At 34.3% G+C, this 24,035-nt stretch overlaps 1 protein-coding gene and 1 pseudogene across 1 annotated transcript in view; both read right to left on the bottom strand.

Moving 5' to 3' along the window:
* The window catches only part of LOC149182503 (MADS-box transcription factor 56-like), a 138,679-nt gene extending 117,381 nt beyond the window's left edge, over positions 1-21,298 (bottom strand). Inside the window, exon 1 of the mRNA XM_089418553.1 lies at positions 20,972-21,298. Within this exon, the coding sequence (XP_089274679.1) occupies positions 20,972-21,153 (182 nt within the window). The 5' untranslated portion in view covers positions 21,154-21,298. The remainder of the gene's footprint in view (positions 1-20,971) is intronic.
* LOC149182504 (DEAD-box ATP-dependent RNA helicase 15 pseudogene) lies at positions 1,459-2,839 on the bottom strand (annotated as a pseudogene).
* Positions 21,299-24,035: the final 2,737 nt, after the last annotated feature.

Raw genomic sequence — 24,035 nt, 5'->3', positions numbered from 1 at the left:
AAACTATCCATGAAAGTGATTATAGATTTTCAAAGTCTTAATCATTGTTACATTTATTGTTATCGTCAATTTATCGCTGGGGGTCTGAAATTTAAATTATTAGCAATATTAGGAATTTTGGATTCCCTCAAATCTGAGGGTTTTGTTTTGCCATTCAGTACCCGCAAACAACTTTGCTCTCAGCTGCTCCGCCGAGCCCTTAACGCCAATTCCGTTGTCGAGGCCTAGAGTTTGGTGGATTACGCCAAATGCATTGTAGATTTCAGTTTTCATGCCCTCAGGGAAGAAATGTTCGAATTAGGGTTTGGCAAATCCTCGAATGAGAAGATGCTTTATGTTGTGGAGGAGAAGATTTGCAGCTCCATTTTCGATCAAGATCGTCTTTTAGAGGTATTTAATTTACCTCATTTAAGGTTCAGGATTGAATTTTAAAGTTCAGTAGAGATCGACCAGGTTCGTGATTCATATCTTAGAATTTAAACTGCAACGATAGGTTGGGGTTCATGATTTCGGTTTTAAGGATCCATTAACATTGTGTTTAGAGTATAAATGATGTATTTTAAACTGCATATCTGACTTAGGAGTCTAGGGTTTAGACTTGAGAACGCCAACAGCAAATGGCTCTGTTCTAGAGTGCAGGTTTTAGATTTTATAATTCGAAGGTAGCCGAGTGTTAACGTTTAGGATTTATTATTAAAAATGGGGGTTTAGGGTTTAGCGTTTAACGTTTATGTTCAGAAGTTAATGGTTATTTCATTTTGGTGATTTTTAATATGTGCTGGAGAAAGAGGCAAAGGAGGAGGAGGAAGCTTTGATGAAGTCTAGACTAGCAATTTATCTTGGAAATGGATTGCAATCTAAAGATTCAGAGACCAGGTTGTTGGCACTTAAATTGGCATGCTCCTGCTGCTTCAATTCCAGACACATTTTTTTCAGGCTTCTACCTATATTTGAGACGACACTCTATCATGAGGATTGTTCCATGCGTGAATACGTGCTGGCATGTCTGATGGATTTGATCTTTATCCACCATTCAACTATTCGTTTACAAATTGTCTTCCATTTTATTTCCCCCTTCCTGTATGCTCCAACACCTACCCTTCCGCTTGCGGCTGTTATTGGTTGCGGTAAGTTCTGTTCATCTGTGTCTAGAATACATTTGTTTTGATGCCACATTTTTGTGCCTCTTTCTTCTACATACTTATTTTGTTTTTTTGGGTTTGATAGCCTAGGTATAGGATCTGCTTTGGCATCCTACTTGTTTTTATACTGATGTGCTTTTAAAGTCCGATTTACCTGCTTTTATGTTCATTGGTTTCAGATTAATAAAATAGAAGAAATCACGCATGGCTCTCATAGAAAAACCAAATATGTCTTAGTCGTGGATAAGACTGAAATTGTGATGGTCTGTCTACAAATGCGTTGATGGCCATTGTTCCTTTCAATTTTATGAATCTGCTATGTTTTTATGAACAGAAAACAAAACCAGACCATGCCAAAACTGAGATGAATGAGAAGGATAATTATTGCAGACACCAGAGCAGATTTCAATGGCCATGATGGCATGTATGTTGATGCTTCTATATGTGCTGGGAGTGCCTTGATATCAACTGCAAAACGTTCTTGAACCTGCTTCAGCACATCCTCCTCTGATGAAGAAGCAGAAGAAACAAAGGTAATTGCAAGACCCTTTGTGCCAAACCGTCCAGCCCTTCCAACCCTGTGCAAATAAGTATCTGCAGACTCAGGCATGTCATAGTTGATAACAATATTAACTCTTTCAATGTCAATTCCCCTGCCTACCAGATCAGTTGCAACCAGAAGCCTCTTATTCCCCTCCTTGAAACTTTTGTATCTCATCAGTCTTTCATCCTGCTGCATTCCAGAATGAATGCAGGTACAAGGAAAGCTGCACCCCACCAGCAGCTTGGATAGCTCAGAAGCCCTTTTCACACTCTTCACAAATATAACCACCTGGTTGAAATCCAGGACATCCAGCAAATCAGTCAGCTTCCTGTTCTTTTCTACCTCAGCCAGTTTTATATAGTGCTGAACTAGACCATGAAGTGTGAGCTTGGCCTCATCATCAACATATATCTCCATAGGATCCTTCATGAATTTCTTGCAGACAGGCCTGATTTCCTTGCTCAGTGTGGCTGCAAACATCATGACCTACTTGTCATGAGGGGTCATCTTGAAAATGGCCTGTACATCTCTCCTCATGTCCAAAGATTCCAGCATTTTGTCACATTCATCCAGAATAAAATGCCTGATATTTCTCAGACTGAGATCCTTGTCTTTTGCCAATGCCAGAATCCTTCCAGGGGTCCCAACAACTATTTGGGGGGATTCATTTTTTAATATTGCCTTGTGAGTTTTGATAGGCAGGCCTCCATAGAATACAACAACCTTCAATTCTTTCAGATGAGTCATAAACCTCTCAAATTCATGGCATATCTGGTATGCCAATTCTCTAGTATGGCACAAAACTAGGGCAGAGACTTGGCCTTCTGTGGGTTCGATCTGCTGCAGAGTTGAAAGCACGAAAACTATTGTTTTCCCCCATTCCAGATTTGGCCTGACAGAGTACATCCATGCCCAGAATCGCCTGAGGAATGCACTCGTGCTGAACTTCTGAGGGATGTTCAAATCCAGAGTCCACAATTGCTCGAAGGAGCTCTGGCTTCAGTAGGAAATCCCACATAACCTTTCTTGGAGGCTTCATCAGTGGCAAAATGTTCCTCCAATGCTTGTGCGTCCAATTCCTCTTCTTCATGGTCCAGGAGCTCTTCATTATAAATCTCTTCCTTCAACTCTTCCACATTGTCTACTCCTTGTTTTGCCATTTTCACTAAAAATATGAAGCACAAGCACAGCTTTATGATGAAATCGCAGAAGAGGTTTTATTGCTGTAAAAGATGAAATAATGATGCAGAAAACCAGCCATGTGTGTCTCAAAGCACTCTCAGAAATTATATAAATTAAGGTTCAACAGACATACCCATCTCATTCAAATTGGTGACAACTTCATAGGGTGATATTTAAAGTACATTTGAGAGAACTGCCTTTTCTGGCTATGTTGGTTATGTTTTCCACCAACCCTGCATCAACCACACTAATTAAATGTCATGTAGTCACTATTACATTTCAATTGGTGACAAATTCATTGGGTGATATTTAAAATACATTTGAGAGAACCACCTATAAGTTGTATGAAAGCTGACTTAGCAGTCTTTGGTTCCCTACCAAAGATTGTAACTATTAGTGCCAAGTGCTCTCAACTTTCTCCATGGTAGACGCTTCGAGGGTTGCATTGCACTAATAGATTTCAAAACTTTGTGACGAGGCTTGATTCTAAACTCTAAACTACACAACATGAGATTAGAATGTGTTAAAAGATTTCAGTTTACGCCGTAAGGCGTTTCCCTCTGGGAAGAACTCCCTTATATGCCACCGTGTCCTATTTTCGACCATTGATCTGATGTGTTAGACGATTAAAAGAGATTGTGCCGTTGGATCAGATCATTAGAGTTGGAATTTTAATCAGCGCTGGTTGAACTCCCTGTTTATCTCATGCTGGAGAGATTACCCGCTGGAAACCCTTCGCAGAGAGAAACCCTTCGCAGAGAGTAGTGATGGCTTCGCAAATTTCCTGGCTGCCTGCTCAGTTTGAAAATCCCAATTCAGTGCGGATAGACCGCTTCAATTTTCTGTGCGAGTGCAAAGATATGCGGGCCCTGAGCGGAATTTTGGATTCCCTCAAATCTGAGGGTTTTATTTTGCCATTCAGTACCAGCAAACAACTTTTCTCTCGGCTGCTCCGCCGAGCCCTTAACGCCAATTCTGTATGCCAATTCTCTAGTATGGCACAAAACTAGGGCAGAGACTTGGCCTTCTGTGGGTTCGATCTGCTGCAGAGTTGAAAGCACGAAAACTGCTGTTTTCCCCCATTCCAGATTTGGCCTGGCAGAGTACATCCATGCCCAGAATCGCCTGAGGAATGCACTCGTGCTGAACTTCTGAGGGATGTTCAAATCCAGAGTCCACAATTGCTCGAAGGAGCTCTGGCTTCAGTAGGAAATCCCACATAACCTTTCTTGGAGGTTTCATCAGTGGCAAAATGTTCTTCCAATGCTTGTGCGTCCAATTCCTCTTCTTCATGGTCCAGGAGCTCTTCATTATAAATCTCTTCCTTCAACTCTTCCACATTGTCTACTCCTTGTTTTGCCATTTTCACTAAAAATATGAAGCACAAGCGCAGCTTTATGATGAAATAGCAGAAGAGGTTTTATTGCTGTAAAAGATGAAATAATGATGCAGAAAACCAGCCATGTGTGTCTCAAAGCACTCAGAAATTATATAAATTAAGATTCAACAGACATACCCATCTCATTCAAATTCACTTTTTTTGTTTGAACTTTATACGTCATCCTCTTTGTCCAACCTCTTTCTATAATGTATCTTGCAGGAAGCTTCAAATTATTAAAATTGTTAAAGTGTAATCATTAATGACAATGATTGATGTTAGAAGAGCATCTTGTGGAATTTCTTATTAGACTTTCAATTTTCTATACTTTATATATGTAGTAAGTCATAGATCTAACTGTATGTTATTATTGTTTTGTGTTGTGTTTATCTTTGAATTTCAGATTGGGGGTGGATACCTATTTGGGCTGCCAATTGGTTTCATCGCTGATTCCATTGGATCTACAATGGGTTGTACAGCTGCCTTCATCGTTGGAAAAACGGTTGTCTCTAATTTCTAATCTTCATTTTTCTTGGAGATTTTTTTTCATATTTGTATTTTTTCTCTTTTATAACTCATACAAATTGTTACACTGACTATTTCGCTTTTGTATAGTGATATGCATGATTTTTAATAATGGAAGAAAAGACTAATTGTTGCCACAAAAGAAACACGTAAATGGAGTTGAAATTCTCCTATAATTGTTCTAGTTGGGAAAAAAATACTTTCTGATGTGCCCAATGATGAAGTAGCAATGCACATAGCTACTATATAATTTCAACTTCAGGGCTTCCTAACCATTTAGGCATATTGCTCAGATTAAAGTTTGCCATGCAAAATCCTGTTGTACAGGAGTATAGAATCGTGTTTGGCGACATGCATCATACAATATTGGTAGCTGTGATTTTAAATATAGGCACTGATTTTCAGTGAGCAGGAAATTAATTTTAGGTAAGCATTTCCAATATGTTCATAAAATTATGTGCCCCCACGGTATTCTGTTGGAAATAGTAGGAAAGCTATGAGATTATGTGCGCATTTTTCATTTCAAATCACCAATTCCGGCTTATGGAGTTTTAGTGTTTAGAATCAATTTGCAAGTAAAAAGTTGAAATTTTGTTATTTGGAAGCGATTTGCAAATAAAAGGCTGAAATTTTGGTGTTTGGAATAGATTTGCAAGTAAAAGACCCTTGTTATAGTGTGATTGACATGTTAAAGTTCCATTTGTTTTACTTTAATTCTCACAACTCATATTTCAGGTAGCCTTTCAGGGTTTTAAGGTTTGGAGTGTTAATCTGTTGACCTTTGATACTCATCCAAGATTTATTGGTATTTACAGAGCAAGAATGATCCATTTGGAGTTCATATGCCCAAGCTTACTCATGCAAACCCACATTTTGCAACTCAAGTTGAAAGACTAGCTGCCAAACAAGATCACGGTTTCTTCTCTATGCGATCCGGATTGTATGATTCACATTTTCTTCAGTGATGGGAGAATTTATTAGAGGCTGAATCGGTCAAAACAGTCAAACTCCAGTAATATTCTGGCTTAAAATCCAGCAGTCAACAAAATGTCCAAAATATTATCAGAGCTGTTGTAGGATGGATCTGTATGAAGCCTGTTTTCTGTCAAATTGTTTATGCATACAAGATTATTGTAAATGCCACCATCTTACATCTTATTTTTGCCCATTCGTTTGAAACACAATGTTAACCACGGATTTACAGCGCACTCATGAAATAAATAAAAAATATGTACTGCAGATCAGAGAGCCAACTTGAAGGTTGAATAAAGGATCCAATGGAAGAGCTTTAGAGACTAAAACCTAAAAGAACATAATCACAATCAGAAGGTTTTTTTAAAAAGATGAAAAGTGACTTGTGCAACAGTGACTTTCAGGCATAATATCTTACCTCAAGTCAGAAACTAATAATTGAAAGAAGGTAAATCCAGATAGTATGTGTGCAATTTGCTTTGTGATGCCACATACTTCATTACACTGCATCAATATATATTGAATAAAGATAGACAACCATTTTTGTTTCACATTTTTTGCTCTGAATACTCAGAAAGATATCATTGCATGTAGTTTGAAGTTATGATACATACTTTCGCTTTCAACAACGTTCATCCACATGTTGATGTTGTTATTCTTCCGCACTTTATGCCTTACGGCGTTTCCTTTGCAACATCTGGTGCAAATGCTAGTTAAATTCAAATTTTGGTTGAGAGTCCAAATGATAACAAATATAAGGAAAATAATTACAACCATATGTATGGAATTATGGTGTTTTATTGTTCAACCGCATTACGAGCTTATTATATATTCATTGGCATTTAATCAACTACAAATTTAACATTTATATTCTCTCTTTGATTCATATAAGTATAAATATTTGACAGTTGTCTATATGGAAAGAACATTATAATTCTACAAACTTTATGTGAGGGAGGTTTATCCCTTTAGCACATATGGAAACATGTTTATCAATGCTTACGACTTTGGTTTTGGCTTACGTTACGATGGTATTACTATATCTTAAAAGGTTCTTTAATTGTTTATTCCCTTAGCTTTTCACCCATCATGGAATGACATAACTTCCATTTTAATAGATGAAATTTTGTTACAATGTGTTTGTGTGATAATAAGGCCTCCCCCATCTCCATTTATCCCCACCAAACCATTTTTTTCCAAATTATTGTTTTTCAACCAATATTCATTTCCTATGATTACTCTTCACGGCAGCTTTGCACCCATCGCAACATTCACCAGAAGAAGATCATTTATTCCTAAGGCCCCATTTTATTTCTGAATATTTAACCACTACCCACATCGCCATATGGAATATTTTCACATCTCAATTCCCTCATTTCCATAAGAATTTATTAATGTCTTGAGCAGTTTGGTATCTCACCCCTACAGTGGCTAGAAGAGCTGGAAACTAGTACAAGGGAGAGTTGAGAGCATTGCTATGATGATGATTACCCTACATATTGAGTTAGGTCAGATAGCTCCACATTGAAAAGATGTAAGTTAAAATTCAACCAAAAAAAAAAGATTCTAATGAATAATTATGAAAGGGTTTTAGCAAAATAGGAATAGCTAGATATTAAAATGATTGCCAAGCCTCTAAAAACATAAATAACACGAACATAGAGAAGATGTATTTGAATTAATTAAATTAAATTCAGAGTTTATAACTGAAATTTTCCCATTTTCAATCAACCTTGCACAAATCGATGTATAGGCTTGCATTCGATCATGTGTCTCGGCCAAATTGATGTATTTTTCTAGGGTGTTAGTAATAATTGTGGAGGTTGCATTATTCTACCGATGGAAAGGGAAATATGGAAGCTTCACCCACATAGAAGGAATTTCATTTTTAAGGTTAAACATCAGGGTTCCATCTATTCAGATAAAACCCCTAAGTTCCTATCAAATATGGAATATTACGAAACATTGGATCTGTATCTTCGTTATCTACAAAGAAAAAGGGAAATAACCCTTTACCACAAAATGAAGTAGAAATATTCCTTTAGTCTTAGGACAGTAGTTATATTTAATCTAGGCAGTCATTAAGTAGGGGAGGGCAAAAGGAAAAAAATGACCCAATAAGCTCAATTTAACTTGACACAACCCCATATCCCAACAAGATAACAAAGTTAGATAAACACTATCTATTAAAGATTTAAATTTAAACATATTAATTCTGAAAAATATGTACATATTTTTTAGATTTAAATTTATATAAAATATTAAAAACAATTTATCTTAATTTTTAATATTTTATTTTCTATTAATTATTTCAACTTTATAGTCAAAAAATTCAAAACTAAAATTTAAAATAAACCTATAATGTTTTATGAAATCACATAAAATCTGTTATCATAAAATATAGTTACAATTGAACATATATATATATATAATTCTTCTCTTGATGTGGAATTAATGGAAAATGAAACATACGTCGGGCATTAATGGAAAATTAACCATATGCCGGCCTTATAATCGTGATAATAGATTTAAAAAAACATTTTAGATAACCAATCTGGAAAACAAATAATGAGTTAATATAATGATTATAATTCATTTAATCAATATTATAATTTAATCAAAACAATATATAATTAAATTTTTAGTATTAATAATAATAATTTTAAATATAAATTATTTTTTATAAGTAGGAATTGTTAATAACACATAAATAATTTTTTATACAAATTATTAAAATTAATTATATGTCTTAATAAAAATTTATAAAAAAATAATTTAAAATGTGAATATAATTTATATGATTTTTGTGGCTGAATTTTTTTTGTGATTATTTTTTTTATATAATTTTAGTGGGCTTGATAGTAAAAAATTATGTGTTTTCTTTATATAGTTCGAGTGGGTCTAATGGCTAAGAACCATTAAGAACATGTGTTTGTAAAATGCCACAGGTTCAAAACCAGAGCTGAACTGGTCCCCTGTCACAAACAAGGGAGTCTCATACACATATTTGTATTTGACGTATTCGAACCTTAACCCTAAATCTTAGGCATGTAAATGTTCATTGACCATCCCTTGTCCCACAAACTATGAAGTTTTATACACTTATTTGATGTCTGGTTTAAAAGTAACCTTAAAATTAGATAATAATAATAGTAGAAAATATTCATTTTTCTTGACAGAAATTCAACCAATTATAATCTAACCCACCCTAACAGTATTGCATCATATTTACCAAACCGACAGAGCTATTTGAACATGAACCATAAATCTTAGGCATGCGTATGTTCTTCAGCCATGCTTAACGCGATTTCTCAGAGAATTTCTGCAAATCATAACATAGTTCATCAAACATTTCAGGTTAACAATCTTGGGCAACTCATCGACTGCACTCTATTCAGTTCAGATAACTAGGATAACCCTTTGTTCTGGTTGGTCAGAAATGATTGGTATATGATCTCCATCGCTCCGATCTCTTCACCGATGCATTGCCATAAAAGAATTGTCGATTAACCCTTTTCATAAAAGTACTTCTCGGAGCATTCTCAAGTTATTAATACCTCCGGTCTTTATCAGATTCCATTAGAGAATTACTTTCTTCATCCTGAACGAAATAAAACATGTAGAATGCTACCAACATGACAAAGTGAAACGGTCTCTTAATCCCTAAGCTATACAATGCCATATTTATTCTCTCACTCCACTCAATTGCCGAGAAATTATCAGTTGCAACCTCAAGGTATGGAAATATCAGAGACGAGAAACTGGACATTTGCAATATGTAATACCAATAGTCATCGGCAGTAAGCAATAAATATTTTGTAACAATCTTCAATAGTCATTGGCAGTAAGCAATAAATATTTTGTAACAATCTTCTTTGTAAGAGAGGAACAGTGAGATGAAAATGAGAGCTATTTTGTTTATATAAAAGTTTTTGGGGATAATCACATTAGTGTGGTTTATGGTCATGACAAGACAAAGAACCAGATCATAACAACAAATTAAATAAAAAGACCAGGCTATAAATTTGACTGGACCAAAAAAATTAAATTTATTAATTAGCTAGTTAAATACTTAATTAATTAATTGGTTAGATTTAATAATTTTAATTAAATTTCATATGTAACTCATTATATCCTTTAATAATTATTAAAAATTCTTTTCAATTTCAAACTAAGTAAATTATATGTGAAAAATTAAAGTAAATTAAAGTTTATTGATTAAATAATTAATTAGTTTAATTTAATTAGTCTTCCTCGGACGTAAGGAAACAGGTTAACGGCCCAAGACCCAGAGGCATCTGGCAGGAGTGAGAGCCTGCTCCCGATTACGGACCACCAGCAGGGTTATGTCAGGTGGCGTGGTTTTCCTATTTAACAGTGATGAGTCATCCCAGCATTCGCGGATAGCAGCCAGAGATGGTTGTCCTCACTGTTGGTTTGACACCTGAGTTGATAGGTTTTACCACCTTCGGGAAAAAAAAAAATCGAAATGCACTATCTTGTTATCACCATAAAACAGAAGGACATGCATAACATCTGGAGAAAATGATTATAAAGAGAAGCATAAATTCAGCGGTTTCCATAACCAGTGACTCACAATATCCAAACGATTTGTATAAAAAAACGAATAATCAACGAACTTTCAAGCATTTCCAACTAAGGTTCAAGCATGCCGTTGGCAGAAATTTCGGCATCTGATTTCAGTGAGCAGCAATAAATATTGTTGGGTATACGACCAAATAGTCCCACATTGACTAGAAGTGGGGAGGATCATGGGTATATAAGGATGGACAAATATCTCCATTGGTATGAGGCCTTTTGGGGTAAGTCCAAAAGCAAATCCATGAGGGCTTAGGCCCAAAGTGGACAATATCATACCATTGTGGAGATATGTGGTGTCCAGAGTTCCTACAAGTGGTATCAGAGCCATGCCCCGAAGTTAGCCAAAGTGGATGAATCCTGGAATGTTGAACGAAGGTGGTGGGCCCCGGTAACATCACGATGGGATCCGTGGATGAGCTCGGTTAGACAGGCGGTGTGCTCCGGATTCTTCATGGACGTGTCCTGGCCCCAACACGGTGAAGAGGAGTTGACCTGGGATAGAGCAAGCTCTCGAGGTAGGTGGTGCTCCATGTAAGGCGTGTGCTTCCAACGCATTGGAGCAGAGAATCCTGGTTGGTAGAGAGTGCACGGATGGATAATCGTTTGAGGGGAGGCTCGATGGTCCTTTGTTCGAGGGGAGGATTGTTGGGTATACGACCAAATAGTCCCACATTGACTAGAAGTGGGGAGGATCACGGGTATATAAGGATGGATAAATATCTCCATTGGTATGAGGCCTTTTGGGGTAAGTCCAAAAGCAAATCCATGAGGGCTTAGGCCCAAAGTGGACAATATCATACCATTGTGGAGATATGTGGTGTCCAGAGTTCCTACAAACGATCAATTTTTTCAGCATATACTTCTCAGTTGTGGCTCTGTAAATAGATTTATATTATAATCGTAACGGTCAGCGGCTCTACTGAAAACCTAGGGCTACACACTGTTTGTCCAGATCAACAATAAAAATGCAATCGTCGTCCTTAATCGCTCAAAGCTACCCCATGGAAAAGCCAGCTCGTCGAAGTACACATTTTTCGTTACAAACAGTCGAGCAGATTTTACCACTACCAACTTCGCTTGATGGAATTTTTCGCACCCGACTTCCCTCCGTCCCATAAGAATTTACGAAACTCCTGAGCCATTTGGGATATCAGCCTTATAGGGGCCAGAAAAGCTAAAAACTGGGAAATCTGAGAGGACGCCGTTGATGATGATTACCCTCCATACTGGGTTTAGCCAGATAGCTCCACATTGAGCATATTTTAATTGGAACTTCGATAAAAAAAGATTCCCAAGACTAATGATGAAAGGGTTTGAGAGAAATAGGCGTGGCTAGATATTTAAATTCTCGCCAAACCTCCGAAACTTAAAGACCATGAACCCGGAGAAGATGGCCTTGAATTAATTTACTTACATTCGAAGTGGATAACTGTATTTCTCCCATTTTTATCACACCTTTGGAGGCTTTCACAAACTTGTCTACCACGTTTTTAAACTTACAAAATTTATTATTTCAATCACCTCCCAGTAACAGGGTATCCTCATCAAATTGACAGACTAGAGTTACTATTGCTTCTTACTCCCGCTGAGAATTGGATACCACAGCAAGCTCCAATATCTCATTCATATAGATAAGGGAAAAGAGGACCCCCATCTTAAGCCTCTGGATTGTTTAGAAAAAGCCAGCAGGGAATCTATGGCCTTGATATGGAAGCTACAATCCAACTTATGAAAAATCATGAAATCGAAACTTCCTCATAACATGAAAAAGGAATTGATTGTTTACTTGATAAAGGCATTACCTACGTATAACTTTATAATAATTCCCTTTCCTTATTTAGATCCCTTGAACTAAACTAATGTTATCTGCAATTTTGGTTTACTATAGACAACTGGCATGAGGCAACATGCAATGGTTTTAGAAATAATTCTATAAGAGACATTACACGAGAGATGGAATAAAATCTTGAGAGGGAGGAAGGATTGAACTCTTTGGAATAAGGAGTTAATCTCACTTAAAATCTCTTGATACATGAAAACATAATCCACGTATAATAGATATGCTTTATTATATGCCAACAAAAAAGATAAAAGCTTGTTAAGAAATTGTTTGAATAAAGTGCTCCATCCAATTCCATTTAAAATCTCTTGATACATGAAAACATAGTCCACATATAATAGATATGCTTTATTATATGCCAACAAAAATGATAAAAGCTGGTTAAGAAATTGTTTGAGTAAAGGGCTTCATCCAATTCCATTTAGTAGATTGCTGGTCAAACTTATTCTTTTATCAATGGAAAATGCAACAAATCATTATATTATTTTGAAAGAATGAAGAGATATAAGACACATATCCTCCCTTTTTTACCAGTTTTTAATTTTAATTTTCTTATAAAAATTGGTGAAAGGCTTCTATATTTTAATCACAATAGTTCTTCATCCTTTAGAGCCTTTTCGAGCAAACTAAACTACTAAGTTCTTTCGAAAGATGTCATCTATGATATGTTCATTCTTCAATCTTTTGTGATGAATATTTAGATGTTGATGATGAAGACCTACTCCCAAAATTTTATCCTTTTGATTTTCCTTGACCCAAGCCTTTAATGCTATTTTTGGAAACTTTGGTCCTTTGCTTTTAAATGAAGACAAGCAATCCCAAGGCCCATATTCTCCATCCCTAAGAGACTACATAAGATACTCCCTAGCATCTCATCCATTGGGGATGAAATGGAAGGGGAGGGGTCCATAATATTAATGAGGATTGAGAAAGAGTTGGATCACCCTATAATTTGAAACTCTCCCATACCAATATATCCGAAAAGAAAGAAAATCTCAAGTCAAGTAGTTGCTACTGATAAGAAATATGTATGTCCTAACAAAAATATAACTTGGCCTAATTCTCTAACTATTACAAGTGTACTTTTTGTTCTTCGAATGACCATCAATTAGTTCATGGGAAGTCAACAGATCTTCAAAGTTATCCTAAACGTATCTGAAACAAGTCACCCCACTTTTCTCTCCTCGTGATGAATGGTGACATTGAAATCCCCATTGATAATGAATTTACTTCTGAACCGTAAGGTCTCATTATTGATTAAAGAATTCTAACATTGACGCTTGTCCTATGAGATATAGGAACATAAACATTTATAATAACACACAACTTTTTACTGGGAATATGAGCGCACTCCTATGAAATTAATTTGAAGACAACACTTGACTATAACGTACACAATATTCTAGATGCCCCATAGAATCATATAATCAAATCTTGACTTTTTTTCAATATTGTATTACCCTTTTGGACAGATACATTTATGCCAACCTTGTCTCTTGGAGGAGAATAATTAGGGTATTTTCTTGCTTTAATAGATTTTGAACTTCTAATAAGTTTTTCAAGAGACTATTTTCATAATTTAATGTTACTTTCTTGTGTTCCCTCTTCAACTGGGTTGGGACCACTTCCCTTTCTTGTCATCCTTGGATAACGCTTAAAAGAGATTTCGAGTGTGGATTGTGTTCAAAGCTCCTTGTCCTTTTTTTATTTTGGTACTACAAAATTCCCTATTCATGTTTCTACCAACTTTTATTGGAATTTTTCTTACCTCACTCCCTTTCAAACCTTTCATCTATAAAGTTAACAAAGTAAGGGGCTTGATCGTTTAAGGATTCAAGGGGAAAGAAAAATTTACTCCTTATCAGATTCCCCTTATGATTCAATTAGAGTTTCGTCTAGAAGATGAATTCCATTGAGGATACCTATGCGAGTTGGTACTTCTTCAATGTGGACTTGATCTCCATGGTTATTTTTTATTTTATTTTCTCCTCCTTCTAGGTTTTCTAGAACAAAAGAGCTATTTTCCTGTGGTCTTTTGTCTCTAGAACAAAAGCGATGCCTAACATTTTGATAGGGCCTTGTTTGAAACTAGAATCTTCATTGCAAAATGTGACTTGCAAGAGCCTTTCCACCAATTGTTTGCCTATTACTCCCTCTACATTTCTTTCTCTGTTGTCAATATTTTAACTCTTCTTCTTGTTTTCTCGGAGCCTATGTGTGCGGGAAATATCTTGCAAAATGTCCTCATTCATGGCACATTTTTCATTTGAATAAAAGAGGATCATAATCAAACATTTGCAAGAAGGACCAACTGTCAAGGTCTTAGTGCACTAGCTCGAAAAGTTATTTTTCCAAATTAACTTCTACACAAATTCATCCATAAGCTTTCATTCCCTCATGTGGCTTGGCCCAATCAATGTACTTTTCTAGGGCGTTTCCAATACTTTTAGAGGTCTTACCATTATATCAATGGAGAGGGAAATAGGGAAACTTCACCCAGACCGAAACCATTGAAGGAATTTCATTCTCATTTTTAAAAAATAGGGTTCCACTTATTTAGATAGATCCCTTGAGTGCAGTGAAATATGGAAAATTACTATAAATGAAATCTCTATCTTCTTTCTCTCAAAACAAAAAGGAAAATAACCACTTACCAAAAAATGAGGAAAAAGTGTTCCCTTTAGTCTAGGGACACTAGTTATTTTCAACCTAGGTAGTGAGGGCCAAAGTAAGAAAAATATCCCCCGAAAGGATTGGCATCAACATTAATCTGCATAAGCATAATGTCAACTATTTTCTTCATAAATTTGCTAAGTCAAGGCCAAGAACGAGGATAACTATTCTCCACTAAAGCTTTGAAGGCCAAAACATCTAGAGATGCAGTGTATAGATTTCCAACCCAACAATGAAACACAACTTACACTATTGGCTGAATTAGAAAGAGGAAGTGTGATCGTGAATGAAGGGAACCAAAAATGTCAAGAGCAATGGGACATAGATACATAAACCCTTTTAATTAAAATTTTTGATTTAAACATATTAAGTTGAAAAAAGATTACATATTCTTTATATTTTTACACTTGATTTATCTTTATTTTGGATACTTATTTTTCTATTATTTTTTCCAATTGTATACTATTATAAACAAACATTTCTATTTAAAAAAAACATTTCAAATAAAATTTAAAATAGACACCCTTTATTATATATAACATTTTATGAAAATTACATAAACTCTATTCCTAATTAAACATATTTTTAAATGAAAAAAAAAAAAAAAAAAAAAATTACTGTATATTAAAATCAACAATAAACTTAATAATATTTTGAAAAGAAAAGACAAATAAAATTTAAAATAGACATTCTATATTATATATAATATTTTATGAAAATTTGATAAAATATGTGTAATTAAGTATATATTTTAGATTATAAATAAAATATTTTTAATATATATTAAAATCAACAATAAACTTAATTTTGTACAACTTTCGGAATTAATGGGATTTTGTACAACTTTCGGAATTAACGGAAAATGAAAAATAGGTTGAGCTTATAATGGGGATAATATAACCATTAATTAAAAAAAACATATAATGAATATGTAAACTTAATAAAAAGAAAAAATAATATATCTAAGCAATATTATTGTTGGAGAGTCTAATCCCAACTACGTGTTAGTTGTCAAAATTGTCTTTCCAAGTGTCCAAGTTCAGTTTAAGTAAAGTCCAGTTTAGTCGAGTTTGAGTCCAATCATTTATTACTGATGTTGCCAATGTAATCTTATTCAAGTGATTTGTAATACTAAGCAGAGCAATTCTTCTACTCCACATTTTGTTCTCTTCAATTTTTGTCATGGTATGAGAGCTCAGCGTGTGTAAGACTCTTTGAGAGTAGAGACGAGTTTGCATAAGACTCTGTGAGAGAGCAACAACGTGAGTGAAGAGAAAGTGTAAGCCTCTTTGAGAGAGCAGCAAAACGTGAGTGAAGAGAAAGCATAAACCTCTTTGAGAGAACAAAAGAAGTGAGCGAAGAGAAAGCATAAGCCTCTTTGAGAGAGCAGCAAAACGTGAGTGAAGAGAAAGCGAGCAGCAAAACGTGACTGAAGAGAAAGCGTAAGCTTCTTTGAGCAGCAAAAGTTTATTGTAAGCCTTTTTGAGAGAGCAGCAGAAGTTTTAAGAAGTCCTCTACTCCACATTTTGTTCTTTTCATTTTTTGTCATGGTATCAGAGCTCAGCTATGTAAGACTCCTTGATAGCAATAGAGAAAGATGAGTTTGCATAAGACTCCGTGACATAGCAACAACATGAGTGAAGAGAAAGCGTAAGCCTCTTTGAGAGTGCAACTTAAGTGAAGAGAAAGCTGCTCTCTCAAAGAGGCTTATGCTTTCTCTTCACTCCTATTGCTGCTCTCTCGCGGAGTCTTATGCAAACTCATCTCTCTGTTGCTCTCAAGGAGTCTTACACAGTGGAACTCTGATACCATGAGAAGAATTGAAAAGAAAGCCTAAGCCTCTTTGACAGATCAGCAAAAGTGAATAAAGAGAAAATGTAAGCCTCTTTGAAAGAACAACAAAAATTTAACATAAGCCTCTGAGAAAGCAGCAGAAATTTGAAGGAGTCTACCAAAAAGCATCAGAGAAAGCGAGTTTTGAAGAAAAAGGCAGAGGTTTTTTAAAATCCAAATGGATCCACAATAATACATTAGAGATGTTAATCCAGTGTGTATTAGCGCATTTAAGAAATTCAGCAAACGCGTTAGCGTTACTAACGCTCAACCCCACAGAGAGTTAAGGTACCAAAATTCCGAAATGTCAGAATTCCGCAGCTACCATTCTCTCTGAAAAGTGAAAAGTAAAGTAAGTTCCGGTCTCCAATGGAATCTTGTTTGATATTCCATGGCCAACGGTCAAAGGTAATTTTTTTTAATTACGTTAAAAGAACGTTCCATTATCGTCCATGGTTCACTCATCGTGAAAAGGAAATCGAAGGCATAACGTGAATAGTCAATTTTTTTTAAAAAGGGCTGGTGTCATATTAAAAAGTGAATATGTGAAAGAACTTGGCTGTAAAAGCATTTTATTAAAAGCCTACGTGTGTTAAAAGGTTCATAAATTGAAGTGCGACGGTATTATTTTGAAAAGGGCATTATATTGGGAAGAAGAATTTTTTTTAAAAAGGGAATTAAAAAAAAATAATTACTGTCAACTAAAAGGGAATTATGGTTTATATTTGAAAGTGTTTTTTTTAAAAGAAGGTTTTTAAATAAAATTGTGAAATTTGTTTAAAGAGGCATAGTTGCTATATTTCAAAGGGAATTATGGTTTATATTTGAAAGTGTTTTTTTAAAAGAAGGTTTTTAAATAAAATTGTGAAATTTGTTTAAAGAGGCATAGTTGCTATATTTCAATTTTGATTTCTTTGTTGAGTCTTATTCTGTCAGCAATCAAATGGGAAAAGAACAGGTTGAGAAAGTTAGAGTGACTACAAGTGATGTTTGAGATCTTTTTAGATTTGGAAGTGAAAATGCAAAATGATGCTTTTGCATTGAAATGCATAAAATAATTTGTTAGCATTCTTCCCCTCATTTCAGAAGCCAAGACAGCCAAGGAGGCCGGGGATACCCTTGAAAGGTGTTTTGGTCCAAGGGGGAGTATTGAAGTTGAAGACGAAGGTGGATTTATAGCAGCATATCTAAATCCAAATGAATGGTTTGTTGAAACCCACTATGCTGAGCCACGAGTGGATGATGTCTGTGAAGAAGGCACAGAAGCAAGAGAGAAGGAGCACGTAGATGCTCACGAACCCCACTATGGACAACCACAAGTGGACAGAAATTTGGTGATTCCAACCATAGAGCTTGCTAATGACAATATGATAATTCTAGCAATGGAGCTTGTTGATGAAGATTTGGTAAAACCAGCAAAAAAAACTTGCTAATGAAATTTTGGTGAATCCAACAACAGAACTTGTTGAACACAATGAAACAACCATTCGAGCAGTGTATGCTAAGGTGAATCCAACAATTAATATTGCTGATATAAAATTTGATGAAGAATTGTTGGCTAATGATGAATGGTTGCAGGTGATGCAACAAAGACATTATATTGACATGATGCTATTTGGTGAGAAAGTGGAAGACAACCTGTTTGTAGCAGCACAGGTTAGTAAAGAAGTCAAAGAGACAGAGATAGAAACAGAGGAAGAGGCAAGAAATGAAGCCCAGAAAGATAAAACAGAGACAAATGCAGGAAAACAGTTGGAAGTACAACAGAAAAAACCTGTCATTGCAGAGAAGAAAGAACAGAGCCAATGTGGTTCTGTAGATGTTTTTAAACTTACCATTGATTTCCAATGTGCAGGTACAGAGAATGATTTTGAAGAACAGTTAAATTTTCTTGAAACATGGCTTGCAACACCATGTCTAGATGAAGTTTGCATAGACGTTGTAGAAATTATCCTTGAAGATAGCTTGGATGGTGAAGAAATTAATGAAATTTTAGGGTATTGGAGTCGTGAAGAAATATTATTTTATTATAATCATATGTTGTAGCAGATTGATGATGAAAAGAACACTACAGAAGATAATATGTGACAAAAGCCCACATACAAGTCATTTTTTGAAGAAGTCTGGTTAGAAGACCTGTAAGAATGGAAGACCTGCACCAGCAAATGAAGAAACTAAGGTTTGAAGGATGCAACAAACATAAAAAGTTGAAACAATTTAGATGCTATAGGATCTAGTAAAATGGAAAAAGAGAAGAAGAAAAGTTGAAGTCAATCTTTAAATTGTAAACCTAGCTGAGACATAGACCAGTGGGTATCTTAATTGAATTTTTTATGGCGTTGTAATTAACGGGGAGTGTTGGAGAATCTAATCTCAACCACTTGTTAAGTGTCAAAAACCATTCTTCCAAGTGTCCTAGTTCAGATTCAGTTAAGTCTAATTTAATCAAGTTTAAGTCAAATCATTTATTACTGATGTTTCCAATATAATTTGTAATACTAAGCATAACAAATCCTGTGCTCCACATTTTATTCTCAATTTTTTTTAAATTATAAATTAATCCAAAATTTATATTATTTATAATAGTTTTAGATATAAATTTTATAATAGTGAAAGTGCTAACAACAAATAAGTAGTCTTTCATAAAAATGATTAAGAAGATTAATATGCGTAGATAATAACGCTTAAAAATTGAACTTAAAATGCGAATCTATAACAACTACTCTATCAACTTTACCATTTTGCTGGTTTACTTATATCGTGTCCGAGGCTGAATTTATTATAGAGAATACGCATTTTCTTGAGCCCTCCTATTCAGCAAATTATTCCATAACCCTGCTGCGACATAGCAAATCGTAACTGACCATCTTTATAGGAGTGTTTCTTCAAACCATGAAGGGAAAAACTTTATACCCTCCTATTTAGCAAATTATTCCATAACCCTGCTGCGACATAGCAAATCATAACTGAAGAAATTCAGGGCCAGAGCTAATTGAACGTCAGCAAATCATAACTGACCATCTTTATAGGAGTGTTTCTGCAAACCATAACCTAAACCATGAAGGGAAAAACCAACGACTTAATTCTTCACAGACATCTCGAGCAGCTCAGCTACTTCACTCTATTCACTCCACATAAATAGGATTACTCATCTAGTTCTTTAGAAATTATTAATTATGATATATGATCACCATCGCTCCAATGTCCTCCCCTATCCATTGCCATAAAAAATTGTGCTCTAACCGTTTTCATAAAAATACTTCTCGGAGCATGACCATGTCTTTAATAGCTCTAATCTTTAATAGATTCGATTAGAGTATTACATTCCGCATACTGGACGAAATAAAACAACTAAAACGCTACAAATATCACAAAGAGAAACGGACCCTTGAATCCTAATCTAGACAACGCCATACATATCCTTTTACTCCACTCATTTTAACTAATTAAAACTTTGAATTCGCCAAAAAATTATCAACTGCAGCCTCCAGGTATAGCAATTTCAGAAACGGAAAACTGGACATTTCCAATATGTAATACCAACAGTTATTGGCAATACGCAGTAACTGTTCTCTTGTAACAATCTGAAATAGGATTTTCTTCTGTAAGAGAGCAGCCGTTAGAAGAAAACGAGGGTTATCGTTGTATCACAGTAAAACAGAGGAAGATGCATAGTCTCTGGGGAAAATAATAAAATAGAGAAGCAAACGTTTGGCGGTTTCCAAAACCGGAGACTCGCCAGAGGCAAACGATATGTACAAAAAAAAAAAATAACGAATAATCAACGAACCTTCCAGCATCTTCAATAGAAATGCCAAAATCTGAGTGGGAAAGTTATCCTTAAACCCTCTCGAGTGGGGAGGTCATCCTTTAACCCGTCATACACTCGACTACTTTTCCAGTATATATTAACCTAACTTTTATGAAAGATTTATTTATCTATTTATTCTAAAAACTCGTTTTTCTTCCTTTATCATACAGCTGAGAAAAACCCTTAATTCTGTCCGTACATCAGATTGAATTTAGGCCCTTTACGGATGGTAAAGTGCTAGCAAATTATAAATAATTTTTAAACATTTTTGCTCCATTTGGACCCAGCGGGAAATACCAATTCCATCATGAAATTTGATACGCAGACCTCTGTAGATGACAATTTTAATAATCATCTTGACCAAGGAATTCTACTGATAAATTTGGAACATTAATTTGAGCGAAGCCGATTACTGATAAGCAAATGCATTGAAGAAAGAATGCAATCGAAATGAAGCGAAGAAACTTACTCGTTGTGGCTTGCAAACTCGTAAATCTTGCCGGTTTCGGAGAAGATGATAAGAGCAACTTCAGCATCACAGAGAACAGAAAGCTCAAACGCTTTTTTAAGCAAACCGCCCTTGCGTTTGTAGAAACTTGAGTGGCGACTGGTAGGGTTTTGAATGAATTTCACCTCCACCTTCTTTCCCATTTTGGGTGCTTTCCACACCAGATAAGATTATCTCTAGTTTCAGTATTCGTAAGAGCTCCAGGGGTACATTTATATTCTAATCTTAAAAACTCGGGTTGCTTCGTTCAGAGGATCTTCCGAAAAGCCAGGGCTACACACTCTTTGTCCGGGTCACTGTCGTTCATCTCCCAAAACCTACTTACCGTGGAAAAGCCAACTCGCCCATGTATACATTGTCCGTTACAAACAGTCGAACAGATAATCCTAAACACTATTAGTTATTTAAGTGGGAAACAAACATGAGTAAATGAGTATTAAATGAGTAGAGCTGGGTTGTATGGGTTGCATAGGTTTATTTTGGATAAATGGTTTCTCAAAATTTAAGAGTGGGTATATATAGTTTTAAAACTTGCCAAAATCCAACAATTAACATATACAGCCCTGTTCATTTATTTAATGCACATTAACAAATTACTTATTTTCAACTATTTTTGTGCACCCATTTGTAAATATTATTGTAGAGGGAAAGTGTATGATTGACCGGGTCGAATGGAACATTTATGACATCTTATCTTCTTTTTACATTCATGGTCTCCTTTTCTTCTGAAAGTGTATGATGAAACAGTTCCAATGGAACATTTATGACATCTTACCTTTTATATTCACGGCGACACCCCTTCCCGTTTCGAAATTATCATGGTGTTCTTTCAAATGATTGATTTTCCTCTCATGGTAATATGTATAAATTTTACAATTTATTCCATGTATATAATAATTTATATTTAATTTGATTTCAAATTATTATATATTTATAATATATATATATATATTTATATATATTTTAAAAAATTATAATTTTAATAATATAATATTTCGTAGTATTCAGTAAATTTGTATCAGCATAAAAGAATTAATCATCCTGTATTAAATATACCTTAATTACATGTTCTATATATTATCTAGCTTGTAAAACATCCATCGTAAATAACGTAAATATATAAATATGAAGAAATGGGTTGCTCTTAATTCCAAAATAATAGCAGATAATCTTTATCAAAAGAGTTGTTATTGGGATGCCTGTATGTAGAATTAACGATGGGTAAGAAATTGTATAGATTTTTTGCAATATAGATATGTTTATGGGTTTCTTAAATATTTTAAGATATAAAAATTGTAATATATTATTATTATTATTATTATTAAAATTTAATAATATGGGTTAAAGTTATTTTATTAATAAAAAAATTTATATTTTAAATTAAATTTAAGATATTGTGAATTTCTCCAAACTAGAGAAAAATAATAAGAAAATAATAATTTAATTTTAATTATAAAAATATTAAATGAAAACATTTTTCTACTATTTAATTATAAAAAAATAATTTAAATCAATATAAATTTCAAGTTAAGGTTCCCTTTTAATACTTAACTTACTCGCTACGGCCCAATTACTAAACCTAACCAATTAACTTATATGTTTTTTTAAAGTATCTTATTTATATGTTTTTATATATGTTTTCTTGGAATTATATGATTTATTATTAATTAATAAATATTTTTTATATTACAATTTAGCATTATATAATATTATTTGATTAACAATATTAATATATTAGTGTTGATATTTTTCAAATATAAGGTTGTGTAGTAAGGTTGTGTAGTTTGTATGATTATATTTATATTTAGTTAATATTTAATTTATTTTATTGTTATATATGAAAAATATTTTTGTGTATTTAATATTATAATATGATATTTATAGAAGATCTAATTAACTCTGAGAGTTCATGGCATATGAATGGAAAGTTCCTCCCCTATTTAATTGTATGGGAGCTTAATCAATGATATTTTTTTAATATTTCTTCTAGATAGACATGGTCACAAAAGAAACAAATAATGAATACTTAGATTGTCAATGCAATCCACCCTCTCAAGGATTTATTTGTATACACATATGTTTCCTCTTCCTTATAGATTGTTAGTGGTGGTATGCGATATTGCTAACAAGCACGTTTGAACTTGATCATTGGTTGTAATGTGATCATTACGGCTGTATATCATTGCAAGAATAGTAGACACAAATTTAGTGATACATGTAATGGAACATTCATGTCCATTCATGATGATAGGAGGGTCATTTAATTTTCCTTATTCTTTTGACTAGCACATTAGAATTGGTGTTGTGGACAATTTATCAAGTAGGTAAAAGATTGAAAAAATTTCATGAGAAAAAGGTAGTTGATCGACTTCATAATGAGGTCATTACTTTTAAGCATTTTGTTTCTTAGTTGTACACAGAGAATTAATAACTGAAGAATTAGTTGAAGTCTAAGGTTATTTTATTCATGGATACTATGGCAAAGAAATCTAGGAAGGTTGATGTCCTAGGGATAACCATGGAAACCTCGAGAACTTTATACATGAATTTGAGAATAAGGCCAACCTCATTGATGATTTGAAAGGCAAAGTTAAGGCTCTCTCTATTAAGAAAATTTTTCCTTGAAGGAGTAAATTTGTAGGTTCAAGGAGAGTAATGCCCATTTAACTAATGAGGTTTTCCATTTATAAGCATCTCTTGAGTTTTGTGATGACATTGCCTCTGTTTAAGAAAATAATAATAGTTTGTTTGATAGATATCATGTCTTGAAAAAAATTATTATTCCTTGTTATTGTTGCTGATTAAGAAGAATGACACTGTTAAGCGCTTCTAAGACTTCAAAGAGAGCCTTGAGCTAGAATTTAGTTGACTACAGAATGTTAAGAAGAAGACTATTATTGTTGTGTTACTTAGCTCACCTATTACTTATTCCAGCTTTGAGTATCTTGATTGTTACCTCATTTCCTTTTAGAAGGTCGATATTGAGGTTCGTGGTTCATCACATTCTTTTGAGGAAACTAATGCA

Source organism: Pinus tabuliformis, chromosome 3_2, assembly GCF_031772625.1.
Source record: "Pinus tabuliformis cultivar Carrire ecotype Pingquan chromosome 3_2, CPIR1, whole genome shotgun sequence".
NCBI lineage: Eukaryota > Viridiplantae > Streptophyta > Pinopsida > Pinales > Pinaceae > Pinus > Pinus tabuliformis.
The sequence above is the reverse complement of the archived record's forward strand: the minus strand, read 5'-3'. Positions and strand labels throughout refer to the sequence as shown.